Below are 24969 nucleotides of genomic sequence, written 5' to 3'. Positions count from 1 at the left end.
ATATTGCACTCTATACTGAAGCAACATCTGGTGAATAAAACAGGCATAGCAGGACGTACCCTTTTGTAGCAAAGATCGTACTTCATAGATTTTTGACGCGTCCGCAGAGGGGGAAAGCAAAAAGAAAAATTCGATCGTTTGGATATAACTTGTCTGAAAAGGTTTTGAAATTGCACCGACTACAGATTGAAGTCAGTAGCGTAACTAGAAGTTGGCAGGAGTGGCTCTCGCCAGGGGCGCAGCAGCCAGGGAGGCGGCATTTCAACTGATTGAAAAAAAAAATTTAAGTTTTTTTTTTGATGATAAAATTTGAAAAATGCTATAAAAAATGAAAAAAAAAAACATTTGCAAGAAAAAGAGCTAGAGACACATACATAACATCTACTGAGAAAGAACATTGGACATCAAAACAATTCTAAAAAAGAAAATAAGAAAAAAAATTACAATGCTGCCTCCAACTTGTCGAATCAACTAATCAAAATGGTTAAAAAAAAAATTTTTTTTTTGGAGGTCACAATGACCTTCGGTGACTTTTCATCTGGGCGACCCTGGGGGGGGGGGGGGTGCGCAATTTCTTTAGATCGCCAGGGGCACTTAGACCCCCATAGTTACGCTACTGATTGAAGAAAATAAAAAGATAAGATAATTATTTCGACTAAAGGTCAACATATTCCGAACGCTGAATTTATGACTACTAGATGTATGAGGATAAATGATCCTCCGCACAAAGATAATTTTAAAATAATTTAATAAATGTACATCTAGTTTGAAAAAAAAAAAAAAATGCTCAAGTCCGTCATAATAAATCTCTTTAATGTTGATATTAATGAACAAATGAATGAATAATGGAAGCATAGATTTGAAGCAAAATGTATTAAATTTTTACTGATGACTACGATATTAGATTAATGATTATTCAGCAAAATGGCCGCTAGGCATAGAATGTAATTCCAGTGGGTTATTAAATTTCTTTCTGCTAGTAGCGAATTAAGCAAGGGTGAATTTGCAAATATGTATAGCTAGTTTCATTAAAGAATATTCATTTGCATGCAGGGGCTCCCCGAACCTAAATTTTTAGCATGGCTAAATTTATCAATTTGACGAACGGAACTCCAAATTTTGTCGAATGATAAAATGCGGGTACGCACACATCATAAGTGCATCTACTGAAAAGGGACATTCAGGTATTCAAATGCTGCAATTAGGTCCTCAAATTTATCGAATCGTATAACAAAAATTTTTCGAATAAGGAAGTTTGTGGGTGGTCAAAGCGACCTCTCGTGACCTCTCACTGGTAAGCTGCTCCTTTTTGCATGCTGTGTTCCCCAGATAAAAACGATGGTATCACTAAGGCTGTTGTAAAATTTACACGAAGTTACCTACTTAAGAATAATCGTAATACAGTTTTTCTGCTCATGGAATGTACTTAAGTTTTTGAGATTAAAGCATGAGATGATATAAAAGTAGAGAATGCCTTCATTGTAGAAAAAACTGTCAAATGACGACAGCTGTTGACAATATTCTTCAAACTTAAATATTAGTTTCCTTCTGAAAAAAAATTTGCATTTAGTAACATACACATACAAACACATGCAAACACATACACACACGTATACATACAGATACAAACACATACATACACACACACACACGCATACACACAACTAGCCACATATTCATGCATGAACACAGACACAAACACATATGCCTACACACACATACACATACCCCGGCCCCGTCCCCACGCAAACAAACACTCATACACACAACTACTCACATATTCATGCATGCACACAGGCACAAACACATATGCCTACACACACATACACATACCCCGCCCCCGTTCCCACGCACACAAACACTCATACACACAACTACCCACACACTCATGCCTGCACACAGACTAACACACATGCCTACACACACATACACATACCCCCTACACATAAACACACATACCCCCACACACAAGCACACACGCCTACATACACGCACATACTCCTGATTGCGAAAAACTTAATTTGAATTTAAGATGTCAAAATTCAAATTATTATTATTTTTTTTTTTTAAATAAGTGAGTGGAAAAGGGTTACGATTCCAGGCAGGACAGAAAATGAAACTCGGGGGAAACTAACATCGGAAACGTTTCGTTCATTTGAACATATCACAAAAACTATCAAAAGAATAATAATTCATCAACTGGTATAATTCTCTGATAGTTATGTTTTAACTGGAAAGTATTAAACTGACCCTTTGGAAGACGAATTTCGTTAATATCACTAGTTATGTGGTGTAAGCTACAGTATTTATGTAGAGTAAGTTTTGCAAAAAAAAAAAAGAGAATAAAGAGCTTACTGAAATTGCATTCAAAAGAATAATGTGGCGCTTCTTTCAAATTTTTCATTTGAAAGAATTTTTGCGTGAATTTTCTGAGAAAGTAACCGCAATAGATATGACTGAAGAAGAATATTTGTTTGATATAGATTAAAGTGAACTGACTTATCCAGGGGATTTTTTTTTTCGGAAGAGAACTCCCGAACCCCTTCCTCTAAGTTCACCACAAATGTCCTTAATTTCAGTTTTAAATTTTTTTGAATTAACACTACCCCCTTTAACTATATTCATGACTTATGACTTAATTTCAGAAAATTTTTGACAGAAGCTTCCGACTCCCTTCCCACCTAAGTTATCCAAAGATAGCCCAAAACAGATCTCTTAAATCTTCAGAAATGAAAATTTTTCGGGCTGGGCGGCGGAATGCTCCCCCCCCCCTTTCCTTGTGTGAAGCAGGCACACTAAAGGCAGTGTAAGTTTGTCTTAAAGATTTATTTTCTATTGAAAGAGCAACTCCCCCCCTCCCCCCCACATCGCCAAAGACAACCCAAAGTTTTAAGACTTCAATTTCGAAAATGTTTCGAGAAAGACCCCCAAATTCCTAAAGTCTGTACTCACTCAAAAAATATTCAAAATAGCATTTCAATACTTCAGCATAGAGAAATTTCCGGGGGAGAGAGATCACCCCCCCCCCCCCTTGAACTCTTTCTCCTAAGTTCAAAAAAATTTGACTTAAATTTGTGGTTCGCTTTTTTCATCACCGAAGTTTTTAGAATTTAGTTTCTAAAATTTATCGAGAGGGAGCCTCGGAATTCCCTCTTCTTAAATCCCTCAAAGATTACCTAAAGCAGAGTTCTGAATGCTTCAGCCTTGAAGGAGGAGGGGGACCCCGAACCCCACCCTCTATGCTCATTAAAAATGGTCTAAAGTTGCGCTTTTAAGACTCCAGTTTCGGAATTTCGCCTAAAGAGACCCCCCCCCCCCTCTCTTGACATTGCCAAAGACAGCCCAAAAGTTTTAAGACTTCAATTACAAACTTTTTTCGAGAGAGGGGTCCCAAATACCCTTTCTCTTAAGTCATTTTAGTATAGCCTCAAATAGTTATTAATGCATTAGCTGCAAAACATTTTTAGGTTAGAACACCGAAACAATCTCTCATAAAGTCACCAAAGATTGCCTAGATTAGTATTTTTAAGATTCCAGTTTCCGATTTTTTTTTTTTAAACCGCACCCTTCCCACTTTTACATCATTAAAGACAGCCTAAAAATTTTTGACCTTTTTTTTAGTTCAGAGTTGAAATTCCAAACCACTTCTAACTTCAAAAATGGCTTAAAATTAAGATTTTCGATTTTTTATTCTGAAGCCCTTGAGTAGCGCCCCCCCCCCCCTAGATTCTCCAAAATATGAAACATTTCAAAAATGCAGGAACAGTTGCCCATCGGTGTTTCAAACCAGTTTGAAATTTGCCTCCGATTTTTTCCAGAATTCCCATTCTTATTAAAATCTTCAAAATGCCTGCTAGTTCCCGTTTTACCTCGTATGTGGACGCCCTTTGATGTGGCGTAAACATTTCATCCTGTCAGCAATCACACTCAACCGGTGATTCAGATTCAACTCAATGACAATTTAAGAGCGCACATAATTTTCATTTAGGCGTGTAAAGTTTGCAAAAAAAAAAAAAAAAAAACGCAAATGAGGAAAAAACGAAAGGATGATCGAAAATAGCAAGTGAAAAGTAAAAACGAAAGGCGATCAATTCGAAAAATTAGCGATAATAGCCAGCAACTCCGTGGTCTGCAATGCAGTGCGTTGGAAATAACAGAGCTACTTAAAAAACGTCAAACGGCGTGAGTCTAAAAGCCACTCCTCCAAAAGCACGTTGCAAACAAAACAAGCTCACGACGGAAAATCGAGAGAATAAATTTGTGGTTATAAAAAGGTCCAGAAATTAAAGCATATTTTTCAAACACTCAATTTTTCTTTTTTTAGTAAAAACTGAAGGAAAGTCATCGAATTTCGTTCCGTCCCGACCTCCGTCTCGGAAATTTTGTCTAAGACGGAAATCCGTCCTGAGACGGAAGGTCTTGCACCCATGGGAAGGATTTCCAAACAGTTGGGAAAGGAGGCGTGCTCGGCAAATAATTGAATATTAAAGTAGAATTTTTTCAGATATAGTAGGATTCCCAAAATTTTAAATCGTATGTGGAAGAACAACCATGAAAAATTCTGGAAGAAAACCGAAATTATGATTGTAGGACCAACAATGTTGGGCAGTGGAGGAAAGTTTAAAATTATGATTTATGACACAATTTTCATTCTCATTTATACGGAATTTGAGAACATGAATTCTCATGTCTCTCTGTTCCATGTATGACAATCCACACTGACAGAAAATACTATAAATCCCCCATCCGTCAAATTGCAGAACAGGGTGTTTAAGTTGTGAAAATTTTAGTTTATTAATTGGGGAAAATGTGATAGAAAAATTAAACTTCCTCAGGTTTTTAGCGATCTGATGGAAAAAAGGGTAAAACAACAGAGTTAAAATAATTGTCAGGAGTACGTGGTGAATTAATAGGATTCCTGGAAATAGTATTTATTCTTTCTTTTTCGTGTGAATGTATTTCAGATATAGTATGATGTTACTATCACAAAACGGCGCCTTATTTCCTTATATATATGCTCCATACTAAAAGGAAAAAAAAAATCCTTGTTTCTCTCTGGGATTTATTTGTGTGCTAATTTAATTAGAACCATTTAAATATTAACAGTTTCTCAAACTAATTTCTACTTTATAACATACAAGTTACTCAAGATAATGATCCGATGTTTCTTTACTTAGCCCCGATATCTATTATTGCCATAGCCGATGATAAAAATACTACTAAAGCAATTATAGCAAAAAAGTTTCATTTTTGCTTCAGAGAAGCTTTCACTTGAAATTCTCGTTATGATTACTATTAATATTACTGTTGTGAAGCAATGAACTTTGGTAACAATAACAATGGATATTATATTTAATAATTTAATGGGGAAATTACATGAAATTTGCTGCTTTTTATTCATTACTTTTTTTAAAAGAACATATACGGTCAAGCAAAAGAATAGGACTTAACTTAGACCATCCCCTATTTGAAAAAGGAAAGAATCATCAAAATTGGTTCACTAAGTGAGATGCTGTGAGTGGACAAAAAAAAAAAAAAAAATTGAACATACATACGGTATGGACTTAATAACTACACTGTAAAAAAAATCCGGAAACGTTTCTGAGTATATCGTGCAGCTGCGGTTCATGAAATTTTCAAAAACGTTTCTGAGTATTTCGGAATTCTCTTTCTGTAATGTCCAGAAACGTGTCTGAGTATTTCGGAATCCTCTTTCAATGTTTCTGAGTATTTTGGAATACTCTTTCTATAATTTTCAGAAACGTTTCTGAGTATTTCGGAATCCTCTTTCTGTAATTTCCAGAAATGTTTCTGAGTATTCTGTGCAGCTATGGTTCATGAAAGTTTCGAAAACGTTTCCGAGTATTTCGGAACTCTCCAAACAATTTTCAAAAACGTTTCCGCGAATTTCAGAATCCTTTTTCCGTGATTTTTTCTAAAATATAATTATTTACTGTAGTATTGCATACCATATCAGTTTCAGTTCTTTCATATCTAACAGAAATGAAACAAACAATTTTAGAATCATTCGTGGATTTTTTTTTTTTTTTTCTGAATTTCTAATGACAAATAGCATGGTCAACAGCATAACATGTGCACAGTTATAAATTTTTGAAAATTTATGAAATAATATAGTAGTTTCATTCCTATTCACAAAATCGTCAGGGGAGGGGAGGGGGTACTTTCTCAAAAGTGGGATTGTTTGTTAAACAATCTTAAACTTCAGTTTTTCTCTCAATATTTTCAAGACAAAATTATCAACACATTGTATTTTTAATGCAGAACTTAAAAACATATCTTGTATCAAACTTGATAGCTTTTATTTTCGGATAAAATTTGACAGAACTTACCTTCCCTTCGCGTCGTCTATTTCTCTGACGAACATAGTATACCGAAAAGTGCCAACAGAGAAATTGGTGAATTTAAATATGACACCAAGTCCTCCTGTTGGAACCATTCGGGGTGATTCTTCTGTTCTTGCCCTTTTCCAGTTCATCACAAATATAAATCCTTAATCAAAATAGGTTACTGATTTAATTTTTACAATGTGCGCAAAATGCATTACATATTTTATTTATTAAAACATTGAATTCTATTGCATGATTACTCTATTTCATGTATACGAGATTCCCCCCCCCCACACCATAAGAGTGATGGTGAACCCATAAAATGCTATAAAGCGCCCCCCCCCCTTAAAAAAATGCAATCCCTGAAAATGTCAATGGCAGTCTGTGTGGTTAACGCCCCTCGTCTTCTCCCCATATGTACATTGTATATTAATAACATAGTATTTAAAAACGTTTCACTTTTATAACAATGACATGAAATAATATTTCTTTTCATTTCGGCTTGTAAATGCAGCTGTTCCATTTTTGCCTCTGACTCATTCCTCCTGACTGTCCTATATTAAACTAGTATATCCACGAAGGAAATGTTATTTACCGAACAACTAATGTCAAGGAATTTTTTATTGTCAACCACATTTAACAAAATGAATAAGCACATGAATTAATTGCATAACTATACTGGCACATTTTTTGTGAAGCATATTACAATACTAGAAAACATTTGCATTACCATATTTTTAATGAATTAAACAATTGATTTTTTTTTTATTTTTTGAACCAATGTATGTATATCCAAGTATTTCGAAATAACTTTTCTGTGATTGCTATTCAAATATAAATCTTATTTCTTTTGCGTAATTAATCAGTTTCAATTAGTTACAACAAATAGTACACTGCGCACATAGGTATGTGTAGGATAACTTTAAATTAATTCGATAAACCCAAAAACAGTTACAATTGGAGCCTCATCAAATGCAAATCAACAAAAATATAAATGTATATAACAACATGTTTTAAAATATTCATTAATACTTACAAGTGAACATGAACGGAAGAAAATCTAAGTACCTCCATTACAACTGGATAAGTAATCCAAAGGGTTTCGTTTCATTAAGTATAAAAACGGGTGTTGAAACTATTCACGCTTGAACACACAATATATATGTAATCATGGTCGCACCAGAAATTGTAAAGAAGCAAATCGTTATTAACTAACTTAATAGCTGCGTACATCGTTCTAAAAAATCAAGGGCAGCCCAAAATGCAAAGGCGTAAAATTAGTTTTGACACAATTTAGTACTCTCTAGACATGAAATAACAAGCAATCCAATGCTAAACAGTTGCTAACTGCTGCAACCATAGATAAGGAAAAAATAAGCTCTCGTTATTTTCGACTCACTGGTGCCAGCGTTGGAAGAATAAAATACGTTTCGAAGCATTGCGCCTCACTTCCGCTTCTAGATTTCTTGAAATAACAAAAAGCTTTCTGAATAATGAGGAGTTCGCTATTGGATGAAGGATTCTTACTATTTCGGAGACGTTTCCGATATATCTAGAAACGTTTCCGAAATTTGTTACAGTGTACCTCCTTTTGAAGTTGGAAAAAAAGTGCACTTAATCTTAACTCCTTGAATACGTTGTCAAGAGGACGTGGGAGAGGGACGTGTCAATAGGTCGTGGGGCACTGGACAGTGTCCCACGACCAGGACTTGCTGGAAAGCAAAGACAATACAGGAAAACACACAGATTCAAAGCGGAAAATAATCTAAAAAAAGACATCATACCTTATGAGGCATAAAATGATTTTATGGTATAACTTTGATATACACCCCCAAAAATTACACGCCAAATCTGGCATTTCCTACGGACTTTTTAGGGTTGCTGTTTCTTATTTTGGTGTTGCCAATTTAGGTTTTTTCAGCTTTTAGGTTTTTGCTGTTGCCAAATTTAGTATTTTCTTGTATTTTGTGCCATTTTTTGAGTTTTTTTTAAAGTTTTGTGGCAACAATTTTTGTGGCAACAAAGTTTTGTGTCAACAAAAACAAAAAAAGTCGCCAAATTTCCGATTTGGGGGGTATAACAAAGTAGTTCCGATTTTATTGATGTTGTAATGATATGACACTTTTGTGAAAAGTGAAAAAAGGACACTACATACATAGTACAAACTACGTATGCAATGTACATAGTCAAGGGGTTAGTATTGTTATATTCAGGTTAATTCTAAAGCAGCCAATAAAATCTAAATTAAAAATTTGACAGTAGATACACAGGCAGCTAAGTAAAAGCTATTTGTACATAGCTATAAACCACCTATTTCTTAGCTAAAATTTTTAATCTGAACTATTGGCTGCTTTAGAATTAACCTCAACATGAAGATATTAAGACTGCAATTTTTGAGTGTTGTAAACAAGAACTGACATATACTTATCTTATTTCATACTTTTCACTGTGAACCAAGCTCATAGAAAGAGTCTATGGAATTAAAAACATATTTCTTATATTTTCGCCTTATGAATTTTTTCACGAATCCTTCAGCTAAAAACATAAATGCATTTGGTGGTATTTTTATGAAAAAACAAAACATATTCAAAACAAAAGCTTAACTTTTGCTTAAAAATAAATGAAAAAGAAAATGAAAGGTAATGCTATTTGCTATCCATAAAAATGTATGAAAAACGAGCAGCACTTCTGAAAATTTGCACATGGGATTCTCGAATTTCCTGCACATACCTCTGCGCATTCACAGAACCAAAATTAAACATACCAAAGTGGGGTATGAGAATCTGTTGCATGATCCCCACCAAGCCCATCACACCTCCACCAGCATGTCTTCGCCTCAGAGCAACCGTAAGATATCTTAGTGTTATTTCTGGGATTAGATGTCTTACTGTTTCTCTGAGGTGACACTGTGTTTCTTTCCATGATGTTGCTTGGATGCCATGATCTACTAGGTCCCATATCCTACGTCATATGAAGAGCAGAGTTAAAGACTGGATCTGGACTATCTGTGAAGAGAAGATTAGCCCATTGAAGCTATGTCATTATTAGTGTTGGTGTTGTATGACCAATGCTCTCTACTGTGGAAAGCAGGGGCGTGCTTAGAGTTTTAGCAGCCCTGTGCGAAATTTGTTTCAAAAAGTCGATAAATAATTTTTGTTACTTATTTATTCTCTCCTGAAACATAACACATTTCATTATCACACACTGCAATACGAAACAAACCTAGCACGTAAAAATTGACAATTATTTTGACATTTTATTATAAAATTGCCATATTATGGGAATTTTTTTAAAAAAGAAAAGAAACAGACGCAACAAAATTTGCCTAAAACAATAATTTATTTTAAAAAAGAAAAATCTAGAGACAAATAAATTACGATATACATTTTTAAAAAAAATCTACTGAAGATTAACTTTCTTAGCATTTTGAGCAACAAATCAATCATGTTTTGAAAAATCTATAAAGAAATACATATATCATTTTCAATTGATATTAGTGCTGGAACATTAAGACGAGCCTTAATCATAATTGTTCTTACATACGTTTTGATTAATTTATGCTTGAGAATGAAAGAAATTACAACATTTGGTAAAGCATCTTGAAAACTGTTTTCAAACAAATATTTAAGTGTATCTAGTGTTGGAAGTTAAAGTTTCTGGAATGAAATTTACAAGAACTTTTAACTCTGTGTATAAATCAGTTCCGTTCACAACATCTATTCCAATGCCAAGTTATTGCAATTAAATATTAAGTCACGCTCTTCCAAAGTTTTTAATGCTGGAATATTGCAAAGAAATCCAATTTTCTTGTTGAAGTTTTTTATTTGTTGAAATCGTTCCTCAGTGGACATAACAGCTTGATCAAGAAGAATGTTGAAAAAAATTATGCGATAATTTCTTTCTGGATCATGAATTTACCCATAATTGAATTCGTAAGAAAAATTGTTTCTTTACACCGATTCTATGAAGAGATGTCACAGGAAAAAATATTTGCTGAACTTTGTTACAACTATTTTTCGAATACGAAAGTGGTTAATTAAAGAAAAGAGCTTTTCTTTTCTTTTTTTCAGTGGAGGGAGGATTTACATTATTTTCTGGATTTACATTAACACAAATTGCTAGCTGTATAAGTTTGTTCGAAATTTTTATAAGTGATTACAAAATTAATGTTAAAAAATATGACATAAAATATGGTTGCAAAGAAAATTTTTGGAATCCAAAAGAGGTGTAATTGATAAAATAAACCCTCGTACCAAGCTGCGTTGTTTTCGGGGGGAGGGAGGGGTATGAAATACGAAATTGAAATCTAACTTCAAAACATTGTTCAGAAAAAAAATTGAAAAATTTTGACCCTTTTTGGTTTTTTTACTTACTTTTACTACTAGCAATTATAGAAGCAAATGGCGCACAAAGAAAATACGTGCATACATTAAAATAAAAACAAAGCTTTATACTGCCCATAAGCTAGAGTTAAAAAAATGACTGTGATGAAAACTATCAAACATTGCAAAATGATAAACAAAAATCCATAATGCTAAAGGAATTTATTGCGTGATAATTTGCAATTTTTTCATTAAAAATTAAAACTAAGAAATTTCTCTTAAAAATAAAAATGAAAAAAAAAAAAAAAAAAAAAATTAAAAAGACAAATTTTCTATCTCTTTTATCTTTTCAGAACACAATCGCAAATACTAAGTGGCACTATGTCACACAAATATTTTATTGTCTTGTAATATTTTAGCGGTCTAGTGCGGCCACACAGTTTGCCACCCCTTAAGCAGGGCCCTAGTGGAAAGAATGAGCGAGACGCAAAAAGGCTGCTTTAGGCATGCAGTCCTGTTTCATGTAAATTTCTGGCATCTGTCTTCCTTGAAACTGATGTTCAAGGTTGATACACAAACTTATCTTAATTACAAGTGTTGCACTAATATTCTATAGAGCCTATCTCTCCTGGTTCTATGTGATTTTTTACAAAAATTGTGATAAAATTTTCCCCATCTCTTAATTTTTTTTACGAGTGTACTTACACATATGCATACCTTTCTTTTTATCATTCATGCAAAATTTTGAAGCAATTTCATCAAATTTCTTTTAACAACTGAATAAATATTGTTTAGAATTTGAATTTTTTGGATTTGAAAACAGAAACATATGCAATTTTAGAACGAGAGGAATAGAGGAACATATTTTTGCAGATTATCTTTATTTTACTTTGCACAATTAAGTACAAATACTCAATATAGTCATAAATTAGTGATTATACTCACATTTTAAGACTATATAATATAATTTGGTTTCTTTAATGCATTGAAAAGCAACACTGAATAATAATGAATAAAAATAGTGAGTCGGAAAAAGTACACATTCAACAGAATCATATACAGAATTTTTTTGAAGAATGTTTTTTTCTTATTTTTAGGCTATCAGTGCAATACTTTTGAAATTAAGACAAATTTGAGGGTCTTCTGAAGGAAGGTCATACTAAAAACTACAAACTTTTTCTCATGAATACAATATCTTCTACTTTTCTTTTCCAACTGGAAAGCAAAAGTAGAACAAAAACGAGTCCTGCAGTGTTTTGGAATAAATTCTAAGCACTTCGAGGGATGAGTATATAGACATAGAGTTGACTTTTTTTTAAATGTTACTTTTGATTACATTCCAGCATTTACTACATACAAAATACGACTTAAGAACAAAAAAAGATAAATATGTATCCAAAAAAGCAGTTTTGTAAATGATTTTTATTATTTTGAAAACAGTAATTGCAGTAACAGAACTAATTTACAGAGTGTTGAAATTAACAGTAGATTTTTTATATTGGGATATCAAATCTATCAAGTCAATTTTTGTACAGGTATTCCTTCTACCATATAAAACTTCCTTCATGTTCTTTGATGATTGGTTTCCATGTTCCAGCTGCTTTTCTACGTTCATACACTAATCTATGTTTCTGTTTCATGTAACAGAATTTAACATGAGCAAAGGCACCCAGATCTCCATCTAAAGAGATTTATGTTAATTAAAAACAAATTACATACTAGACAATTAAAACATAAAATGATTGTTAAGATTATAGAACATGAATTTAGGTAATTTCAGGCATATCAATGGTCAGGGAGCTCCAAAGCCCTTTATTAAGCTGTCAATAACTTACCAAAAAATCAGTCTTTCAAAACTATGATAAATAAGAACATGGATTTACAAGCTTGTTGCCAGATTTTTCATTACCAACAGTTTTTATATGTTAACTTTTTACTGTACCATTTAAAAAGGTACAACAAAAATAACAGTATGTTTATAAAAGTTTCATAAAGCTTTGGAGCGTCATTTCAATTTTAGAATAATATAAACTTAGATCATACATGAATTCATATGTCTAGAGCTAAGTTTAAGATAAGGAAATGGAAAATGCATCCCTAACAGAAATCTTTAATGTTAATAAATTTATAATAGTTTTCTGGCAAGAAAAAAGAAAAAGAGCTCAATTTTACTATATAATAATTTAGAGTAGTTCTCAAATGGTGAGAACAAAAAAGTTAATTCTGAGCAATTTTGAAAACTTTGAAATTTGATATCAATTTTGTTTTTATTTCATAGTATGTACACCTAACCCATCATATATAAACATAAAAAAACAGCAGGCATTTATAAAAATTAATAAATAGCAAATGTAGTGATCAGTCTGTAGGTAACAGATTTTGGACATCATCATAATGTAAGTTTCAGTTTTTGAACTTTTCCAATGAAAATTTTATCTATTTTTAAATTCTGCAATGAAAAATAGAGGATTTATGAAGTATTTAAATGACTTTATATACTGGTCTTTAAATAATAAAATTTTGTTATGGTTTTGTAGAATCCGGGGAAAAAAAAAAGCACATCCATTTTGCCACTGAAGGCGATAAAGTCGCCAAAACTGACTAATTGCTGTTTAGATATTGATTTGTTGTCATAATTTGAAAACATTTTATCCAAAACATCAGCAGAATAACATATATAATGTTTGAAATGTTGCAGAGTTATGAGCTGCCGCCGTTTTGTTTACTTAAATGCGTTCGTTAGGCAAAACTTGTGTTTTTACTGTTATTTGTGTAATATTCAATGCATAACCTATTAATGGTGCAAAATATCAATGGATTAAAGAAATTAACGTTATAATAGTCTTTTTTATAAAGGTAACATGACAGAAGATCATTTATAATAATGAATAAATGGACAGAATTATCGGCGTCTAGATCGCAATGCAATTTGGACATCTCACATATATGTTTAAGAACAATGATTTTGCTTAAAAGATACTGCATAAAAACATAGGCTATATACTTTAGAATAATTAAAAATTGATTTGAGGATCAAAAAATATCTTTAAGACATGTAAATCATATATTTAGTCCTCAAATAATAGCATTGTCCAGATCGTAACTTTTGGACATACATCAAACTTCCTTTTTTCTAAAATCGTTTACAAAATAATAATATGTCTTTACTTTTGTAATTTGTGGAAAATATTTTCAAAAATTTATTCAATTTGAGATTCCTACCCTTAATTTTTTTTTTTTTTTTTTTGAAGCGTATGGAAATAATTAAAAAAAATTTTTTTTTGATGGTACATTTGCTCAGTTAACATTTTGAATGTCCAAAATTGTGCCTTTTAGCAAAGAAAATATTAGGGGCATTTCACGGTATTTGTGACATAGGGGTGTCTATAACAAAACTTGTTAAAAAGTTAAAATTTTTATATATATTGAAAAAGGACATTTCAAAAGACATGCATGTCATTTTTTTTCTTTATTTACTTCATATTATCTATGTAATCGCAATCAAAACATCAAAAATACAACTTTTACAACTACAGACTCTACATTGAATTTTTTTTCAATAGTGACTTGAACTGAATTTCAAGCCAAAACTGGTGCTTGGGACAAATAAAGTAAAGGATTATCTCTAATACATATAATAATTTTAATTAAAAAGTGCATTCGTTAAAAAATTATACGTTGTGAAAATGATGATTGCAGAGTCCGTAACAATAATTAGAATAAAAGTTTTGATAAAATTCCTATTTATGCATTTTATATCACTAAATTGAATATTTTCTAATTTCACCTATGGTGTTACATTATTCTAAAATAAGCTTCATGAAAATTTAAATTCAGTATTTCTTTTATGATTTTCGTAATTTGGTTACGTACTCTACAAAACGTTAGGTACTCTACATTTGGCAACTGTTTCAACACAGCTCTTTCTTCACCAAAATGCTTGAACAGCCTGCACAGAAAAAGCACATTGGTCTGGCTCTCTACTCTTCTTTTTTTTTTTTTTAAATCTCATCATAAAATTCAATTAGTAGTTTTATTTTCTACCATGAGTTACATTAAATATTTCTCATCATCCCAGAAAATTTTCAATTCATTACCTTTTTCATATTATTATTTTAAGAGAACTTTGTCAAGTGAACCAACCAGCCACAGTCCTGGAGTCGCCACATAACGAAAACAAATTTTATTACAATTTCAATGTTAAATGATGTTCAATGTTATATAGAAGTTTGGTAAGACCTCATTTGGAGTATGCTGTTCAGTTTTGGTCTCCTTATCTTAAGAAAGACATTAACATATTGGAAAGGGTTCAAAGGCGGGCTGCAAGGCTAATAAATGGACTTTCTCACTTAGACTATGATTCCAGGCTTAGAAGGCTAAAAATGTACAGTCTTGAGCAAAGAAGAGACCGAGGGGACATGATTCAGTTGTTTAAATTTATTAAAATGAAAGATGTTACGGGGCTGAAGTTTAGCACTGAAAACAGGACAAGGGGTCATTGTTTTAAGCTATTTAAATCTCAGGCTAACATGGATGTTAGGAAAAATTATTATTTTAGCAGGGTAGTGGAACCTTGGAACAGTTTACCAGAAGAGGTGGTAATGAGCAAGGGAGTAGATAGTTTTAAGAGGGCCATTGATCTTCACAGGGGATTGTAAATTGACTAGGAACCAGTCTAGCTGGGCCCAGAGCCTGTTGCTGGTCGTCACTTTTGTATTTGTATTTGTATAAATATTATCCAACATTTGTACCAAACAAATGTTGTTTTGTGATTAGAATCAAAAACCAAAGTTTAAAGATCAATATAATTAAAATTGACCAACATCTACAGTTACATTTTTTCAAGAATCAGCACAATTTGTGTTTTTAGCAACTTCACTATTGCTAATACTGGAGTATTGCTTTTTTAATTGTTCTAAAACTTTTGGTGGGTTTTCTAAAAGTGAACCAACATACACCAAGTTCTTGGTCTAAAAAAAGTTGTCCTGATTTTTTTTTTCATAACAAAAAATAAACTGCTAATACTTAAGAACTCAAAGAACTTATTTTAGGAGAAGAATTAAATTTATTGCTTCATTCTTCACGAAAACCATTTAAAAAAATTAAGTTGCTTAGTTATGAAAGTAAATCAATCAAAATAGCATTGCCAAAATAACAGTTTCTGAAATTTGTTCAAAATAACTTTACCACGTTCTGAAATGGAACGCCGCTATCGGCCCGAGCATTTACAGCAGTTAAGCCTAACTGAACAAAAATATTCATATAAAATCAGCATCTCAACATAATGGCTTGAAATTTTAATTTTGACTAAACAATGTACTACTGATTACTAATTATTAATATAAAGACTATTACATTATTAGAAGGAAGTGAAATAAATAGAATACTAAAACTTTAACTATGTGCACAAAATTAAATGATATGAGCACAAAAACTAAGTTAGAGTTAAACATCGTGAGTGTGGATTCAAAGAAAAAGAAATGGAGCAAAAAAATATGTTCCTTATGTAATTTTAATTAAAACTACTTAGGTCAACGAATTTAAACTAGTTATATTTCCCATGCGACAAGTCTCAAAACTGCTTCATAATTCACTCGAAAACATTCCCTTTCACTCACTAATAATTAGTGCCGCTGGGCTGATAAGAGAGGAATCGTTGTGTAGCGTCCCTGTGATGCTGGGTGCAAATGGGTTAAGTGATGTTAAATTAGACTGTAGATTTGTATAAAACAGGTGATACACAGAAGGAATTCAACTTAAACAAGAGAGGAGAGGACATGTTTAAGTTTTCCCTGTTAAGTTTTCCCTGAATTGGTAGCTTGAAAGTGTACTTATTTTCCAAATCTTGAATGAGAAGTTCTTTGAGGTTCATTGGTCTTCTTTTGTTAAAAGAAACATAAGTAAATAAGCCTGAATATGTATTCGACATCTTTATTTTATGGAAGTCTTCTGAAAACCACCGCATCTCCCCCCCCCCCCCCCAATGCTCCTTGTACCAATTTCTTCAGATGTTTTTAGTTGCTGAAAATGTTGTCTCATACTGGACACCTTCAAAAAATCATTCTGATTCATTCTGTAAACAATGAATGCTGTTTTCTTTTGAGCAGATCTGAGAACATTTTCCCATTCATCGGGAGTATAGATATATTGGCAATGTGCCTTGACATATTTTTCTACTATAGCTCTATTGGAGGAAAGCATAGTATGCACAACTTGTGGGAATATGGGGACAATTTACTTAAATACACCTAGAGCTAGCAAGCGAAGCCACACTGATACTAAAGATCAATTTTTGTTTTAACCTCCTCAATTGTCTGAAATGGCAATCAACTTTGTAGCTTTGCCATTATGTTTCAAAAAAGTCTCCAACATACAGCTTCCTGTTTGATCAGCCCCCCTTACAGTTGTTGATTCATCCCACAAGTAAAAATATCCTTGTGAAAGATGCAGGCGATGGATGCCAAAGTTATAACAAAATATCTTTTTTCTGTAGAACGTAGGTCCCATTGAAGTTTCGGTGTTGGCTAAGCCTGTTGAAGTTATACATTCTTTGTTTTATTTATATATATTATTATGATAACTTATCAGCCATACACTTAGTGCATGTAAAAAATGGTATCTGAATACACATAACATTGTTTACATGCTGTATAGAAAGATTAAAATACCTAAAATAATAATCATTCCTACCTTAACTTTAGATCCATCATCACTAGGGATGTATTCTGGGTCTTTATCAGAGTCATAAAAATCACTTTCACTATATTCAGCTGGAAGTTCACACCTGTTATTGCCACCAGAATTGCCAGCCACATGTTCGCTACCTGCCATTTTTACCACTTACAACTATCTACATGAACGCAATACTACATTGAAGAAATCAGCTATTACTTTGTGTCGCCATTTATGAGGGAAACATCAAAACTGTATATGATTTCAGTTTATAGGATCACATACCATTGTTTTCACTGAATAATTCGATTTTTATGATTTTGTCAGATACCACTATATACGCCTGAGCCCTTCATTTAATTTATTAAATGCAATTATTTGAACCGGAAATTAACAAAATTTTGTTGCTTAAAAATATATGTGATTCCTGAAGCAAAAAATTCTGCCTTTTTTAATTGAACTAACAGAAAATGTAACTTACCTTTAAAAACGCAATTTAAAAAGTTTTGGCTTTAAAGCATCTTCTCCCTAACATGTCCAGCCCCCCTTAAATTTATCCAGAAATTTCGATTTACCAAAGATGGTCCGGTATTGATCACTTCAGAGAACCAAGGTTATATTACATAATATAACCGGCTCTCCTCTGATATGCCCCCCTCTTGGCGAGATTTTAATTTTTCGCTCGATACGAAAATCGCCAAGTTATCGCCAATAAGGCGATAACTTGGCAACCCTGGTTTTGCAACTTGAACGCTGGAAAGTAGTTTCTCGAAGTCTGTCTTTTTGCACGTGTGTGTGTGGTAGGAGGTAGGTGCTCATATGTTCCGCTCTTAGGGAGATTTTAAGTTGAATACTCTAAAATAAAGTTTCAATTCAAACTTTATTTTAGAGTATTCTTTTTCTTGTTGTTTTTTAATGTTAATTTAGTTGAATTTTCTATTTTAATTATGAGTTCGGTTTGTGATGTTGTCCAAATGTATCAATTGAAATTTTTTAATGAATCTTCTTTTTCTTTTTCGTCAGGTCGTCCAACGTTTGGACGTACCGGAGTCCTAAATAGATTTTTTATATATATATTTTATATTTAAATATTTTTGTAAAGTAATGATAATAAAAAATGGGATAATTTCCCTAAGAGCGGAACATATGTGCACTGCCTCACGTGAGGAAGTAAAAGAAAAGTAAAAAAGGTAAGTGAACATATTTTGAATTATTGTGTTTTTAGTGTGTTTCTGGTAGTTTGTATTTTGGTCTGGTTGGCATTTTTGTAGCACAAAAAATGGTGTTAATTTCACATAAAATCTGTGACTTTATTGTATACTGAACGGAGGAGATCTGTGACTTATATCTGACTGTGATGTATATTAAAAGTCGGAGGGATAACGGACCGAGCGGCAGCGAGGTCCTGGCGAGCCCGAGGTCTCATAGTACTTTCGTAATGAGACCGAGGCAGGGCCGGCGAGCCGAGGTCTCATTACGAAAGTACTATGAGACCGAGGGCTCGTATCCCGGAGAAACAACGGAAAAAAATTAATGCATTAATTTCATTAAATAATTAATGACATAATTTGAATTTTTCCTGTTGGCGCTAAAAAAGCATCGCTAAGAACGATGTATGACATATGACGTCATACATAGTTTTCTTGGCGACGCTTTTTTGGCGCCAACAGGAAAAAGTCGCGAAGAGGGGGGTATATCAGATTTGTTCCATATAACCTTATACTATAAAAGTTAAATTGTTAGTAAAATTTGCATTAAAACCTATCATTTCTAATAACAAATTTAAGACTGAAGAAATCAACATATCACTTGGTCTGTTCCAACAGGAGGCCACCTTCAATCTAGTACCCCCCCCCCCCTTCTAGAGTTCAGATGCACCTCCCCTAAATATCCCACAGACCCCCTCCCCCGTAATATCAAGAACCTCCCCCCCCCAAAAAATGAGAAAAACACTCCTCAAAACACCCCTTAAAAAACTTCAATGGCACAGTCTGTGGCATCCCCCCCCAGGTGGGCACCCCACACATATATGATGATGAAATAGCCATAACAGTTGATTCTATCATTGTAACTATTGAACAATAAGGTAGTATTGTTGTTGTTTAGACTTTATAAACAATAACTCAAACAATACTCAAATGTGACAAATATGAAGAGTCCGTAACATGTTCATAAACATGCAGTTATTTAGCAAATAATTCCATAAAAAATATTTTTTAAACTTTTAAAAATTATTTTGGTGCTCAAATGTATTATAAATAAACTGAAACATAGTAGAAAACCTTCATTAGGTAAGAATAATCATCACTTTCACAGAAAATTTGAAGGTAGTTTAAGCAAAATTTCATATCTTTTGAGTGTAGAGTCCGTAACATGTTATATATCTTCCTATATCTTTAGAAATTCAACACATATCTAAGTTTTTTTCAATGCTATGACATAAGTAAACATAAGACTAATCATTTACAAATAATTCAACTTTATTATTTGCACTAATCATGAGTAGGAGGCTAAAATATCCCATGAAGCGTAGAGTCCGTAACAGCCAAATACTGTGAAATGTCCCATTTTTTTAAGAGTATTTGAAGAGCATTTTGTCCATAATTTATGTCAATTCTTCTCTCTATACAGTACTATAATTTAACTCACAAATTTTTGAGTTAATTAAAATGAAAGTTATTTGGTGATAAAGCTTCAAAGTTGATGTCTGTATTTGCTCCCACCTTTTGAGAACTGCCCTCTAAAATATATAAACAAATTACGTTATGGTAGCAAAAGTCTAACATCAACACAGCTTTTGTTCTCAATTTGTTCAGATTTCTGGGAGTTGATTACATGGGGATAAGATTAACATACTTACATTTAATAAAGTGGTTTAATACAGCTTCATCATAGTCATCAAATATTTTTTTGCATCTTTCTTCACTATCATGGCCTTCATATTTTAAACATTCCGTTCTTCTGTCATTCAAAATTTGTAAAATAAAACCATCAACTTGCCTAGAAATTATTAAAAAGTTATATTAAAACAAATTGTTTTGAAACTTTTTTCTATGTTACAAAACATAAAACACTACGTTAGAGAATTTTTAAGTACAGATGAACCCTGCTTTAACAAAGCTGAGGTGATCAGAGAAACCATTTTGGTGTAGCGAATTTTTGGTTATTCCAACTTACTGTGACCAAGTTTTACTGATTCAGTAACTTATATCAAATAAGAACATAAGACATAAAACTGATAGTATGCATTTAAATAAAGTTACATTACACATGCATAGAAAATGTCCACACTAAAAATTTTCAACTGTAAGGAGACAACTACAAAAAAAAAAAAAAAAAAAAAAAAACTTTAAATATGTCACTTGTTTAAATATGTTTTGACTGAAATAAGAAGCTTTCTCCCTTGGAAAAAAAATCGATAAATCATGTCTTTTAACTTCTGTTCCCCTGATACTTCTTTAGCATTTTCAGGCGGTGGCATTTTTCTCACTGGCTATAAAAATGACAGAAGGCAGTCCTTGAAACTAAAAATTAAGCACATTATTACTACAGGCGATATACCAACAGTACGGTTATCCCATCCAGAGACTGCAGTTTTGTTCTTTGTTATAATTCATCAGTCTGGAATAGTGAATAACCAAACTGGAGAGCAAATGTTGTCTCATTGAAGCTGAAAATACTAACAAACTGGTAGATAAAATAAATTTATCTTTGCAGCGATGGTGCGGTTCAACAAGTCAAACTGCATGATAAAATGGGGGAAGGGGGGGGGGGGCAAGATATGAAAAGTTGAACTGCTACTGCTGTTATACTTGGTATCCAGATTTTTAGCAGACAACTGAAAATAGTGCGACAGGGTCTTATGTCTTATTCTTAACTTAACTCTGATTAGTTTATATGCAATTTAGATAGGAAAAAATTAATTAATACAAGAACTATCTTTTATAAAAGCCACAGAAGAAACTCATAGTGGTCGCACAATACCCATCTCTGATCTGGGCAATGCCTGCAAAACCAGTTAGGCTTTCAGCGTTTACTGAACCATAGTATGCCATAGAGATATTGGAAAAGGAAAATTCAAGACCATTTAGAAGAACAAAAGAAATGAATTAAATTGAATATGAAATAAATCTTTTACATCTAGTCTCTCTCATTGATTCGGTCCTACTAAATGGTCTCGGATTTGAACTTTGCTATTTGCTATGGCCAATCATGATTCAGCAAATGCCAAAGCATGATTGGTTTAGGAGCCAACCCCCGTTTAAGTCGCCTCCCAGGTTTTACACTCACAAAAGACTTTCCTCTCTTCTCTGGGTTCTGATCAAAAAGCCATTTCTTGAAACTGGTAGTCTGCTTTTAATTATTTTATTTGCCTCAACTGATGCTGCCTTCTCCTATTTAACTATGAGGCAAAAAATGACCTCTTTATAAAACCTATAACTATGGTGCATAAGGGAAAAAGTGGGGGGAAAATAGTAATATGTTTATTCTTTTTTAAAATATGGCTTTAATAAAAAAAATAATCATGAACTAAAGTCTAAAAAGTTACTGAAGATAATCTTATATTTCATCACTTCAAAGCAGATATTTTATTGTTATTCCTGCAATTATGTCTTACTGTTGCTTTGAGGCAATGATATATAAAACTAGTTAAATATACAAATTAACAATTGAAAATATGTTTCTTACATATCCCTTTTAAACTGCTCATTTGCTTCATAAATGCACACTGCGTCATCTTCATAGCATTCATCAAATGTGGGGACTCGATTGAATTTTCTATGATAGTAAGGATAATGCTTTCGATTGGGCAGCACTACTGTTTCTGTAAAAGGAAATAAAGTTCGATGTTTCAGAAAAATATTCAAAAAAACTGAAAACAAAGCAGTAAGATTATCAAGCTAACATTGATTATGAGAGCAAAAAGTTTATAATTAAAATATGAAAATTTAACACATATTTACCTCTAAACCATGTTACTGGACCATCAATTGTTTCAATAATTTTATCACAAAATTTTTTGAAAGGATTTACTCTTGGTTCAGTCATTTCTAGGGGAAATAAAATATTCGCTCTTAGAATTTAAGAAAAAAGACATTTTTCCAATCAAAATATTAGGCAAGAATTTTGTTATTCTAGGTTCAAAAATTTTGATAATAGCAAACAGTAAAAGTTCACTAGAGACATTCTATGAATACTTTTAATGTTTTCTGTGCCGTACTTCTTGATAATACATTTTTTTAAAATAATATATATATATATATATATATAATCAACAGGAAAAAAAAACCATCAGAAAGTATTTCCTCCAATGATTACATTTGATAAATATTTTAGAGATAACACATAAATCCAGAGTCTTAAGAATTTAGAATGTTGTGTGAAGACTTCATTACTACTCTTATCTTGCTGTGGTTACCATGGCTGCTAAGAGTCAAGGCGGTTAGTCACTGTGGTTGCAGGACCAGTCTTCCCCATAAAACTTATGAAATGAATACTACTTGTATTCCCAGCCGTGCTCTTAGTTTCTGACTATGCTGATATGGCCTCTCATCGGTTCTAGTGCTTCCCATAATTTACATACAGAATCCTGGCACCCTCATAATGAAAGAAGGGTAAGGTGAGGTGGTGAAACATTTAATTACTCTTACACTTTATAGAGCTTCATATAATTTTCAACCAGCTTATTTATGTTTTGCTCAAAAAAAACTGCTACAAAACCGTAAATTAAAAAAAAGAAAGAAATACAAATTTGAATAGATCTGAGAAATTTATACTTTTTTGCGCTAAATTATGAGTGCTTAATAAGTAAACCCAAGCAACTTTGTATCAGAAAAAATTGTGAGAACAATATATTTTACTCTTTAAAAGTGGGTTCTTCATACCCTAAAATTATATAGGCTTCACAATGTTCCTCTCTCCAAATTTAAAAGCATTTTGTTACTTAGTCATTGATGGGGGTTGGTATTAAGTGAGATAAAACTTATTTACTGAAAGAGTTAGAGTTGATAATGAAAAGAATATAAAAAGTATTACATACATCATTAAGTGATATATTGACAATTTTAGATTATAATTCAAATCTGGACATTTTTCAAATACAGACATCAATCCAGACTAGGGTTGGAAAATAGGACTGAATACAGACCGTATAAATGTAAAGCTAAGAAACTCTAAAATAAAAATTAAAAAAAAAAACCTTCAGTGTACAGAAAAATTTCTTTATCTTACAGCTTGCACTAACAAAGTTATGTTTTCATGTGGGATACACAACATAAAAAATCTTTTTAAAAAAAGCGTTCAAATGCATATGTATAAATTTTCACAACAATTATATCAGGTTAAAATGAAATAAATCTGAAAACTCTGTTCACTAAATTTAATTACAACTACGAAAATGATATAAATATATATTTTTTCATTAGTTACTTGCAGATCACAGGTTGAGAAGCCCTGACCTAGAGCACCAGTGGAAAGGGAAACCACAACCACCCGCATATGAAATACTCGCCCACGGAGGTCTCTCAATTGTTCTGAACAGAACATATGATGATAAAAAACAGATGGATGGTACAGATTTCAAACTCTGTTACTGATAGGTTGCTATAAAAATGTGTTAATGGAAACAGAGAATAAAGTAAACATCGATATGCGGATGCTATTTGTCACACAAGGACCCACATGCTTTGGAAAAATAAATACTATATACAGTTTTAATGCGTTAAACATACATGTATCACATTTAGCAGGGTCATTTCACAGTATTTTGCCCAAATGTTGAGTCCAAAACATGACTTTTTTGCCATAATAAGTATTTAATTTCATGTTTGATTAGCACAAAATTTTATTCTGCGTCACTCCTACCAGCAAACAAACTCAAAATAAATTATAACAATGTGCTAATCAAACAAGAAATTAAATAATTATAGCAAAAAGTCATGTCGCGGACTCTACATTTGGGAAAAAAAACTGAAATAGCCTTAAAATGGAATTGATCATATACAGGTTTGAGGGACAAACTATGTTAAAACTTCAAATGCGCAATTTTGAGCTCAATGATTATAATATTTCAAGAAATCAATGAAACCGGCCGCGTTAACAATATGAAAAAAAATAAATATATATTTGCATGTCAGAAGCTAATAAAAAGAGTCCAAAATAAATTTGCTACTTCTTTCACGTCTTTCAAAGAAATGTTCGAAACAAAAGGGTAGTTTTTATTCTGTGTAATTAAGACCATTATTTAAAAATAAAAACTTATTCATGTTAAACGACCTTCTAAATATTGCCTGAAGGAAATCTGGTATCAACTAAAGAAAACAAGTCACAACATTTGGCACATGAAATTTTTTCATTATTTAACCTAATTTATATTTCTATGTAAAATTTTTTTTAAAAATTACCAACAAATTTCTATACAATGTTTGTTTATTTTTCAATCCCTCACTACTATAACACTTTCACTTCTGCTACACGAAATTTCATATTGCCAAAATTACTAAATAAAAACACTATAAACATTAATTTATATTCTGAACTTCATTAAAAATCACACTTCGTGGAAGATAATCAACACTGTTTGTCAAGGAATAAAATAATCACCTATAAAATTGGATGAAGTATTATTT

General features: G+C 32.3%; 1 protein-coding gene across 2 annotated transcripts; it reads right to left on the bottom strand.

Moving 5' to 3' along the window:
- Positions 1-12041: 12041 nt before the first annotated feature.
- LOC129220917 (NADH dehydrogenase [ubiquinone] 1 beta subcomplex subunit 10-like) lies at positions 12042-24840 on the bottom strand. Of its 2 annotated transcripts, none has more exons than XM_054855362.1 (5): positions 24761-24811; positions 22306-22392; positions 22031-22166; positions 20202-20341; positions 12042-12350 (listed from the first exon to the last, which is right to left on the bottom strand). In XM_054855362.1, the coding sequence occupies exons 2-5, from the start codon at positions 22388-22390 to the stop codon at positions 12214-12216; spliced, it is 498 nt and encodes a 165-aa protein (XP_054711337.1). In that variant the 5' UTR covers positions 22391-22392; positions 24761-24811; the 3' UTR covers positions 12042-12213. The 2 variants fall into 2 exon arrangements, with proteins under 2 accessions (XP_054711337.1, XP_054711330.1); XM_054855355.1 differs by having other exon boundaries at positions 12044-12350; positions 24745-24840.
- Between the last annotated feature and the right edge of the window lie 129 nt (positions 24841-24969).

Source organism: Uloborus diversus, chromosome 1, assembly GCF_026930045.1.
Source record: "Uloborus diversus isolate 005 chromosome 1, Udiv.v.3.1, whole genome shotgun sequence".
NCBI lineage: Eukaryota > Metazoa > Arthropoda > Arachnida > Araneae > Uloboridae > Uloborus > Uloborus diversus.
The sequence above is the reverse complement of the archived record's forward strand: the minus strand, read 5'-3'. Positions and strand labels throughout refer to the sequence as shown.